The sequence below is a fragment of the Aquarana catesbeiana genome, linkage group LG04 (genome assembly GCF_042186555.1).
Source record: "Aquarana catesbeiana isolate 2022-GZ linkage group LG04, ASM4218655v1, whole genome shotgun sequence".
In the NCBI taxonomy this organism is placed as follows: Eukaryota; Metazoa; Chordata; class Amphibia; order Anura; family Ranidae; genus Aquarana; species Aquarana catesbeiana.
In genome coordinates this window covers 188,778,021-188,788,648 of record NC_133327.1, presented here as the reverse complement: position 1 = coordinate 188,788,648, position 10,628 = coordinate 188,778,021, and the positions used below count along the sequence as shown (strand labels likewise).

General features: G+C 46.3%; 1 protein-coding gene across 1 annotated transcript; it reads left to right on the top strand.

Annotated features, from left to right (window-relative positions):
- Window positions 1-627: 627 nt before the first annotated feature.
- Window positions 628-3,369, top strand: RAP2B (RAP2B, member of RAS oncogene family). The gene has a single exon (XM_073626014.1). It carries the CDS (start codon window positions 817-819, stop codon window positions 1,366-1,368), a length of 552 nt encoding a protein of 183 aa, XP_073482115.1. The 5' UTR covers window positions 628-816; the 3' UTR covers window positions 1,369-3,369.
- Window positions 3,370-10,628: the final 7,259 nt, after the last annotated feature.

The window sequence follows — 10,628 nt, the reverse complement described above, 5'->3', positions numbered from 1 at the left end:
AATTGTGTTTAAAAAACCGCTGCGCAAATACAGTGTTACATAAAAAAATTGCAACACCCACTATTTGATTCTATAGGGTCTCTGCTAAAAAAATATATAATGTTTAGGGGTTCTAAGTAATTTTATAGCAAAAAAAAAAAAAGTAGATTTTTACATGTAGAAGCAAAGTGATAGAAATGGCTCGGATGGCAAGTGGTTAAACATCACCAAAAGAAAGCTCTATATGTCTGAAAACAATGATAAAAATGGGTAGTGTCGCAAGACCGCGCAATTGTCATTCAAAGTACTGAAAATTGGCCTGGGCAGGAAGGGGGTGAAAGTGCCCTGTAGTGAGGTGTGTGAGAAATGTCAGCATGGTAATGCCATGTATAGTACATATTAGTGGAACACTTTTGGGGGGGAACTGTATGAGAGGGAAGGTGGGGTGTGGCGTGTAGAGCGAGCCCTGTGTGTGCACACAATGATTACAGGAAGAATGCAGCACACACACCAAGCCCGGGCTCCACATGACCAACCAATGGCCAATGACTCACATCTGACTAATGAAAAGACTTTCTCTGCGGCTAAACGTCACAGCCAATCACAGCTCGGCCTTGGCGGGCCAATCGCGGCTGACAGCCCGGGCAGCCAATAGCAGACGAGCAGTTGCAGAAAGCATTGAGTGTAATTGAAGATAACTAGAGCCGCTGCCTTAGAAAGGAATGGAGAGACGGGCAGCGTCGGAGAGCGGCAGGGCTAGTATATCACATCGCCGATGAAGTGAAAGCCGCTGAGCCTTCCTTCCTTCCTGCTCTCCCCCACCCCCTCCCGGCCACCATGAGAGAATACAAAGTAGTAGTGCTGGGCTCCGGCGGGGTGGGCAAATCGGCGCTCACCGTCCAGTTTGTGACCGGCTCGTTCATCGAGAAGTACGACCCGACCATCGAGGACTTCTACCGGAAGGAGATCGAGGTGGACTCGTCACCGTCGGTGCTGGAGATCCTAGACACGGCGGGCACAGAGCAGTTCGCCTCTATGCGGGATCTGTACATCAAGAACGGGCAGGGCTTCATCCTGGTCTACAGCCTGGTCAACCAGCAGAGCTTCCAGGACATCAAACCCATGAGGGACCAGATCATCCGGGTCAAGCGCTACGAGAAGGTGCCCATGATCCTGGTGGGCAACAAGGTGGACTTGGAAGGGGAAAGGGAAGTGTCCTATGGGGAAGGGAAAGCCCTGGCCGATGACTGGAACTGTCCCTTCTTGGAAACTTCGGCCAAAAACAAAGCGTCTGTGGACGAGCTCTTCGCCGAGATCGTCCGCCAGATGAACTATGCTTCCCAACCCAATGGAGACAACCAGTGCTGCTCCTCTTGTGTCATCCTCTGAGGTTCGACCCCTTTCCACTCCACTATACAATGCACTATCTCCTCTTTTTACTTGTAACATGATTGCAACCAACTTTGCATTCAACGACTCCAGAACCAACAGGGTGTGTTGTGCTGGTTTCGGCGGAGGTCACCCAGGGCCACCCGTTCAACTGTCAGTGGCGGTGAACCCAAGCCGCCAGCCTTTGGGGCAACTGTTAAATTACTGGCAGCAGTCACCTTGGGCCATTCGGGCCCCCTTGTTCAACTACTAGCAGTGATCAACCTGGGTCACCAGTTTTGGCCCTCTGTTTAATTATGGACAACAGTCACCTTGGGCCACCAGTTTTTTTTGGACTTCCATTCAGCTACTTTCAGGGGTCATAAGTTTTGGGTCCCCTCGTTCAACTACTAGCGATCAATCTGGGCTACCAGTTTTTGGGACTTCCGTTCAAATAATAGCAGCAGTTACCTTGGGTCAACAGTTTTTGGGCTCTGTATCTAACCACTGGTGGTGGGCACCCTGGGCCACCAGTTTTTGGATCCCCTGTTCAACTACAGGTTGTGGTCGTCAGTTTTGGGCCCCCCTTCAACTAGTTGCAGCAGTTACCTATTCAGCTACTGGTGGCCACAAGTTTTTGGGACTTCTGTTCAGCTAATGGCAATAGCCACCCTGGACCACCTGTTTTGGGCCCATCATGTCAGCAGTTATCTTGGGTCACCAGTTTTTAGGCCCCTGGTTAAGTAGAAACACATTTCTGCATGGATTGAAAGATAGACGTGAGCTGACCAGGACTTCATGAAAACAGGAGGGATCCCAGGGGGGAGGGGGCCAGCTTGATCTAACATCTTGTATAAATGGGCCCCCAAGGGCAGTTCAACAGTATGCACAAATGGTATGTCCGCCCCTGGCTGAAATGCCGTCATGTAGTCACAAGCAACTTTCCAACTTGTGGTCATCAGGGTCTGCAGAGCAACAAAGAAAAGTTTTTTTCTGGAGGGGTGTTGTTGGGCTACACCATGCCCTGATGGAGAAGGTGGCACCAGGAGGGTGAGAGGAGAGTGACCCCCATCAGATCGGAGTCACCCTAGACTGTTTAGCCAATGACTCTCCTTTTCTATGCAAAGTGGGATTATTGTTACAAAGTATCCATTCATAAGTATTGCACATCTTCAACTGAAACAAACAATGCCAACGCAGTAGGGGTGGGGGGTTGCCGGCGTTGGCACCCTTGCTGCTGCTGCTGGTGTGTGTGTGTGTGTGTGTGTGTGTGTGTGTGAGTGAGAGAGAGGGGAAATCTATTTTGTTTACCTGCTGTATAAAATGGGAATTTGGGAAGACTGTTAGTATTTTTTTATCAGCTGTGAAAATTGTTACATACGTTTTTTCTTCTTTTGTCCTGTGAGCTGGCTAGAACTGATTTTTGATGCCCAGCTTCTATTTAAAGTACAGTGAAATGACTTCTGCTTACCGGGGTCACCAGCACCCAACGTTCTTAGAGTGCCTTCAAAATTCAGCTGTTCCAGCCGGTGCCAACCTGTGAAAATCTCCACACAATCCCATTATCTCCTATTCTGCAAACCACTTAACAGTTTCCTCTCGGTAATCACACTGAACAAGTGTGGACAAAAGGATCTATTGTCCCTGGAACCCGTTTCTGAGCCTGTAAATGTAGTTTCCATGTCTTGCACATTATTTTTTTTTTTTTTTTTTTTTTTTTTGAGGGGGTGGGATGGAGGGGGGGGGGGGGATATTAGTTAACCATTTCTGTGCCATACTGAACGCACATACTGACACAGAAAGGGTGCGGATCTTATTTTACAAGGTTTTTAGTTTTTCTTTCCTTTGTCATGTTGCAAGCAGTGGTTTTAACATTGCGAAGCAGCCCTGAGATTTTAAAATGAAAATGTGATGTACAACAAGACCATGAATACGTGTAATTTGATTTTCTTGGGACGTGCTGGCACAAGCTTGTCTTTTATGTTTTAAACTATGTTGAATACAAAATTCATTGTGACATAACATGAAGTGTTTTTTTTTTTCTTTGACTTGGGGCGGGGTGATGTGGTGGGTTCTCATGACACATTGGCAGGCTGGTATAGTGCGACTTGCAGTGCTGCCAGCTGTGAGCGTGATGACGGATGCATTGCTGAAGACAATGATAACCTTTTATATCAAATATTAGGGGTCCATTCTCTGTGTTTGTGACTTTTGATTTTCCTGTGTTGCATGCCCTGAAATGACATACACTTGGGGTATGCACATACTGTATTCGTTTTTAATAAGTTTGCAGATTTGTGACAGTTAGGGGCCCATTCACATCATATTGATTGGGTAGTGCTGCCCAAAGCATAGACATGGCAATATGCCTTATGTCCTATTGTTTCAGTGCACTAAAAATAAGTAGGGTAGGATACATTTTTATACAGCGCAGAGTGTTGTGATGCATAAAGTTGAATCAAATGATATTCTTTACTATTTTTATTTTTTTATTCTATTGAAATATCAAACAACGTGCAAGGCATTATAAAAACTTATTAAGCTTTCCCAGTGTTCTATTAAAAAAACAAAACAACAAAGACATATAGCTGCTATCTATAAAGCAAAAACCAATGCTATATATGTTGAGGGCCCATTCGTTCCAATGGGCGCACTTTATAGACAGCATAACCCAGTGTTTCTCAACTCCAGTCCTCAAGGCGCCCCAACAGGTCATGTTTTCAGGATATCCCTCAGATGAAACAGCCGTGGTAGTTACTAAGGCAGTGAAACTGATCAAATCACCTGTGCAAAATAATGGAAAGCCTGAAAACATGACCTGTTGGGGCGCCTTGAGGACTGGAGTTGAGAAACACTAGCATAACCCGATCCTGCTGGTGGAGTGGGCCCTTGATGTAAAAAGCCGTTTTTTTTTTTTTTTACAAAGCAAAATGTAGTGCCTTATAGATACCAGCTATACATATTGGTTCTTGGACTTTTTTGTTTTAAAGTAGAAGACTAGGGAAGCTGGTATTCCTAAGACCCCCTTCACACTGAGGCGTTTTTCAGGCGCTTTAGCGCTAAAAACAGCGCCTGTAAAGCACCTGAAAGAAGCCTCAGCTGCAAACCCAGTGTGAAAGCCAAACCCAGTGTGAGTGCTTTCACACTGGGGTGCTGCGCTGGCAGGGCTTCAGAAAAAGTCCTGCAAGCAGCTTCTTTGCAGCACATTAGGGGCGGTGAACTCACCCCTCCTAAAGCGCCCCCCGCTCATTGAAAACAATGGGGCAGCGCTGCTATACCGCCGGCAAAACGCCGCTGTAGTGACGTTTTGCGTGCGGATTTAACCCCTTTTCGGACACTAGCGGGGGCTAAAACTGCCCCACTAGCGGCCGAATAGCGCCGCTAAAACAACTGTAAAGCAGCGCTAAAAATAGCACCGCTTTACCGCTGACGCTCAGGGCGGCACAGTGTGAAAGGGCTCTAACTGTTAGATTGTCTTCCAGATTTTTTTTTTGCTCACGTTTAAGAGAAATCTCCTCTCGCTTGTCCTGGTGACAACTTTGTGGAGACACAGCAATAAAAAGCTATTGAGGTTCTAGTCTTCCCCCATTCTCCTATTGGAGGAGCTGCGCTGTCACCAGCATTGTCACCCCAGAACAGGAAGTGCTAGGACTGCACAATGCCTCACCCACTTTGATCCATAACATATGAGGAGGTGTTCTGTAGTTCAGAGGTAACTTAAAGCAGTATTCGACCCAAAAGTGGAACATCTGCTTTTTTTGGGGGGGGGGGGGGGTGCATCTAGTTTTGACAGGTACCCAGCTCCCACTTCTGTACGCACCACCTGGGCGACTCGTCCTCTTCCCCTCCCTCCCTGCGATCTTCTGGGACACGTAACAGGTCCCAGAAGATTGCTCGGCCATTCAGGATGCACATTACCACTTGTGCAGTGCGCACCCGGCTGTGAAGCCGCAAGCTGTCACAGTCGCATGCCCACACTTGCAGTGTTGGCGCTGCGGAGAGGAGCGAGGCTTCAGACTGTGGGACAGGTGAGTGTGTGTGTGTGTTAAGTCAGCAGCTACACTTTTAATAAACAGAAAAACTAGTTGAACTCTGCTTTAAGTCCTGTACACACAAGCCGAAAGTCGGGAGACATTGGCCAGTTTAAAAAAAAAAAAAAAAAAAAAAAAAACAACCGACTTTCGGCCCATGTGTATGCCACCGTGCCCGATAGCAGCCAGCCGAGCATGTTAGAAAACCAGCAGCTGACCGACTCCCGATCAGTGCTCTTCGCCAATCGGAGTATTCTGGAGGGGGGCTGTCCCTCTGTCAGAACACAACAGCTCAGCGGGGGAGATCGCTGTACTAACTTTGCATAGTGAGTACAGCGGATCTGACCGGAGCTGACAGTTTGTTGAACGGAAAAAAAATTCATAGTGTGTACCAGGCTTTAGGCAGGAAGATAAAACTGCTTGAGATAACATTGCAGAGGACAGCACTGGATTTCTGGCAGAATCCACAGGTATTTGTTTGCACATATAAAATAAAACAAAACATTTTTAAAAGTATATTTAATAGATCAAAAATGAACAAATAAAAGTTCATTGGGTTTAAATGCCTTTTAAATGAAACAGACTTTCAGACTTTTGCAGAGCTGCAGTGTTTGCTGACTAGAAATAACTGGCCTCACTGGTTGAATGGAAATGCTCTTTGAGGTTGGGTTGACACTATTGGGAATTGGATGCGACCTTCTCCACATCCAATTCACATGTCAGGAGATTGTAACTGCCTCTCTATGGAGCCAGTCCACACATCTCCAGGGCAGGGCTCTGGAGCGAATTGCACAGGAGTCCTGTGCGTCTTCTGGACCCATTGAAGGTCTGCATTCAGGCTGAAATCGGACCTGAAACGGTGAACAGGGACACACCAGTGATCCGCTCCGTGCTTCAATGTGAACCCAGCCTAAAGGTTTCTACTATTTGCCTTTTTAAAATGAATCTGGGTAGCTTCCAGCTGACGTCCTGAATGGTTGGTTTACTGCTTCTGGGTCCTTTCACACGGGGTGGACTCTGCCTGAGATCTGCTTGCTCAGCAGGGGATCTGTCTGCTAGTCCCCACTGAGCAGGCAGATGACAGGTCCGTGTCCACTCTGCTTATGCAGAGCAGACACAACCTGCTCTCCTCTATGGGCAGTCGGATGTAAACAGATCGCCTGTCCATTTACACCCAATTTCCATCCGACTCGGTGGACGGAAGGGAAATGATCCCCATCCGTCTGTTTTTATTGGATTGGGTGTAGGTGGGTATAAGCTCACACATGTCCATTTACACCTGTTGCTCCATAGAGGTTCTGATCGGGTCCACCTGATAAAAACACACAGCCAGACCCGATCAGAACATTTGTGTGAAAAGGGGTCTTTGGAAATCATTTGCAGCCAGGGCTGAAGGGAAGGCCTTTCCCACCAGAGGCTTTCTAGTGTATTGAAAATAATTTCTAATATGTGTGTAAAGTGATCCATCACATTATAATGAAGGAGACATTTGTACATGTCCATGCAGGGCATAATCAGTGTCCCTACAAGGGGTTACCCCCCCCCCCCCCCATATACTCAGGGGGCTATGCAAAGACACTGTCACTTTGATCTGCATGGGCAAGGTGACAGGGTTTTTACTTTAACTTTAAGCCAAACAAATGCTATAATAACCAAAAAAGGTGATGACTAGTCAGGACACGCACAATAAAGTTCAAAGTCCTTTTTAATGCACAGTTTTTTTTTTGCAAACATCAACACAGATTGGTGCTTTATTTACTTGTATTACTTTCTTTCGTATAAGTGCAAAAGGGTCAATTTATATATTCTCTTGTTACACACTCCAGCTGTTATCCCTGCTTAGGAGTTCTGCACAGTTACTGTTCTTTGTGTTGGTACACTGTCTGCATTCAGGGACCTGCACCCACACAGATGTCATATTGGGACACAGTGACTGCGGCACGGAACTGTGCATGTCAGTGTGGGTAATTTGCGTCTTGCACAGGCGTATGATATTGAACGCCTTGTGTGAAAGCAGCCTAGAACTGATTCACCCTCTCTATTTGGTGACCTGTGAAAGAAAATCCCAAATTTTGTGAGAACAAGAATAGTAAAAATCTTCCAATGGGGACACTAGTTCAGGTGACTACCAAAGATTCTGTCACTTTGGAGGGATTTCCTCTCGCTTCCTGTTTGGCCTATGGGACAGGAAGTAAAAGGATATCTGTTCAATGGGACACAGATGTGTTCCCCCCCCCCCCCCCCAAAAAAAAAAAACTGACAGGGTTTGTAACCCTCCCCTTGTATACAAAATGAGGAAAAAAAGTTTCCCTTTAATTTGCAAAGTGGCTTAGTTACCAAACAAACATCTGTGAAGTTTATTTCTTCATGCCAATACAAGTAGTGTGTGTGTGTGTGTGTATGTATGTGTGTATATATATATATATATATATATATATATATATATATATATATATATATATATAATCTCCCTCAAGGAGCTTACAATCTAAGGCCTACATTCATACATATATTAGTGCCAATTTATACAGGAGCCAATTAACCTACCAGCATGTCTCTGGAATGTTGGAGGAAACTGGAGTAGCCAGAGGAAACCCACACAGACAGAACATGTAAACTCCAGGCAGGTAGTGCCATGGTTGGGATTTGAACTGACAACCCCAGTGCTGTCAGGTGGAAGTGCTAAGCACTTAGCCACTGTGCTGTCCAAGATTAAGATGATCAGTGTTTGCTATTATTCGTTTAAAGCTGAACTGAGGTGTAAAAATACAATACCTGTAATTATAGGTGTCCCATTACTGGCTGCTGTGAAACTCTTACTTTAATTCAGCCCCAACACCACTGTAATCACTGGCTATACTACACTGATCATAGCGGGTCACTCGCTGTACGCCTCCTTCATTCACAAAATATCTTGTATGCTTTTAACAGCATGCAAGGAATTTGGTGGAAGAAGGAGGTGCAGAGGAGCATCACAATCTTTTCTCCTTCAGATACAGAAACACATGGAGGAGGTTCCCAGTAAGTAATCCACTATGGTCAGTGTAATAGTGCCAGGACTGTAGGATTCAGTGCCTGACACTTGACGGTGTTGTCTGGGCTGAATGAAAATACGTTTTTACAAGGCAGCAACCAATAATAGGACACCCATCATTAAAGGTAGGCTACTTTCACACTGGGGCGGGGGATATGTTAGCGCTTAAGCGCCGCTAGTTTTAGAGGCTCTTTACTGTTGTTTTGGCGGTGCTTTTTAGCCGCTAGCGGCCAAAGAAAGGGTTATTAGCGCCCGTATTGGGGCGCTGCTGAAGCGCTTTGCAGGAGCTTCGGCAGTGTTGCCTATTCATTTCAATGGGCAGGACGTTTTGGGAGTGCTGTGTACACCGATCTTGCACCGCCCCAAAGATGCGGCTTGCAGGACTTTTTTTTTTTCCCGTCCTGCAAGCGCTCCGCCCCATTGGGAAAGCACTCAGGCTTTCACACTGGGGAGGCATGAGAGGCACTTTACGCTAAACGCCTGAAAAGCGCCTCAATGTGAAAGGGGTCGCAATGTATTATTTTATAGCAAATATAAAAGAAAAACTTTTTCCCATAGTTCAACTGGTTCTCAACTCTTGTAACTAAAAATTAAAAGTCAGCAGCTACAAATTATGTAGCTGCTGACTTTTAATAATAGAATGCTTTACCTGTCCAGGGACCCAGTGCTGTTCTCACCTGGGCTAGTTCTTCACTAGCCTTCGGGTTACCAGTGCCAGCATCTTAAATTTGGGCACCTGGCTGTGACCGCTTGCGGCTACACAAGTCCGCTGCACTTTGTTAATGGTCCCGTTCCAAAAGACTGCAGGAAGAGAGGGGGAGGAGAGCTGAAGTGGGATCTGGTACCTGTCAAAGTTAGGTACCCGCTACCCCCCCCCCCAAAAAAAAAATTGCATGCCAAATAAGATGGGGGGGGGGGGGGGAGCGTTAAAGCATAATGTCTCCTTTTGGATGAAGCTCTTCTTTAAATGTTTAAATATAATTTGTTATGGGTTACTGCACAGCATTTTATTTGTCATATAATATGTCTGGCAACATTCGCAGGTAAAGGAGAAGTATGGGAATCAAAAAATCAAAAATACCTCTATGGCTGCAGGATCGCTGTGGTGCTGCAGCTGTCCCCCACCAGCTTTAAGACCAAGAACTAAGCTATCATATGACTAAAGATCTTCATTGAGCAGGGAGTGGTGACTCTCAATCACTGCTCTCTATTCTGCCCCTCCAGTGGGCTATTTGGGGGGAGCAAGAGTGGCTGGCCCAGGCTCTCAGCAGCGTGCTGAGAGGCTGAGCCAGCTGGCAATTAGGCATCTGGGTGGATCCCAACATTATTGTTGGGATCCTTCCAGAGCCTGGAGCAGCTCTGTGATATCAGTCAATAGTGAATTTTAGCCCACTGTCAGCTGGTTCTGGGTCACAGCAGAGCAAAAGTAAGTGCACTGCTGTAACCCAGAGGAGAAGTATGGCCAGAAAAACTTTGGCCATACTTCTTTTAGACTAGGTTCACACTGAGGTGATCTGCAGAATTGCACTGGAATCGCACCAAAGTAGTACAGGAACCATTTCCAAAATCGCACCAGGCTGAGTTGCATTGATGTAAACGAGCACCACTGAAAACAATGTGATTTCCATTGTCTTTTGATTCTGCGTGACACAATTTGCGTCTGAAATCACACATGTGTTAACAAGCTTCAGCTTTAAGGCTCCGTTAAGTGTGGAGAAAAAGGCTGTAATACTTGCCCCAGTGCTCTTTTCAATGCTTTGGTTTGGTGCAGGCCCACAACATCCTCGTATACATTGTAGGACCAGTGTTCCAGCTTTGTATGTGATGGTGTTAACCCTAGGCGCTGACGGTATGCAAATATGCAGCCTCTCGGCGGGTGGGCCTTGAGGAAGAGCAGCCGCATATTTGCGTACCAATTTGCCGACACAGCCGTGCCAAGATCATGTGCCCTGCTCTCCCGGAACAGTTACTGGCAAGACATCGCCTTGACAGCCAATTGTGGTGGTCACATGATCATAAACCCCACCTCGCAGTATTGGAAATGTCTTAAAGGGCCGGGTGGTCCAATGGGGTTAACATGCAACCGTCATCCGGGAGCACCATAGAGAAAAGGCCTCTGGTGGGCAAGTTACACAGCATGGAGGAAGACTGCCATAGCTAAGAAAAAGGTAAGTATCACAGCTCGTTTCTCAACGCCTAGACTTAAAGTGCTTGTA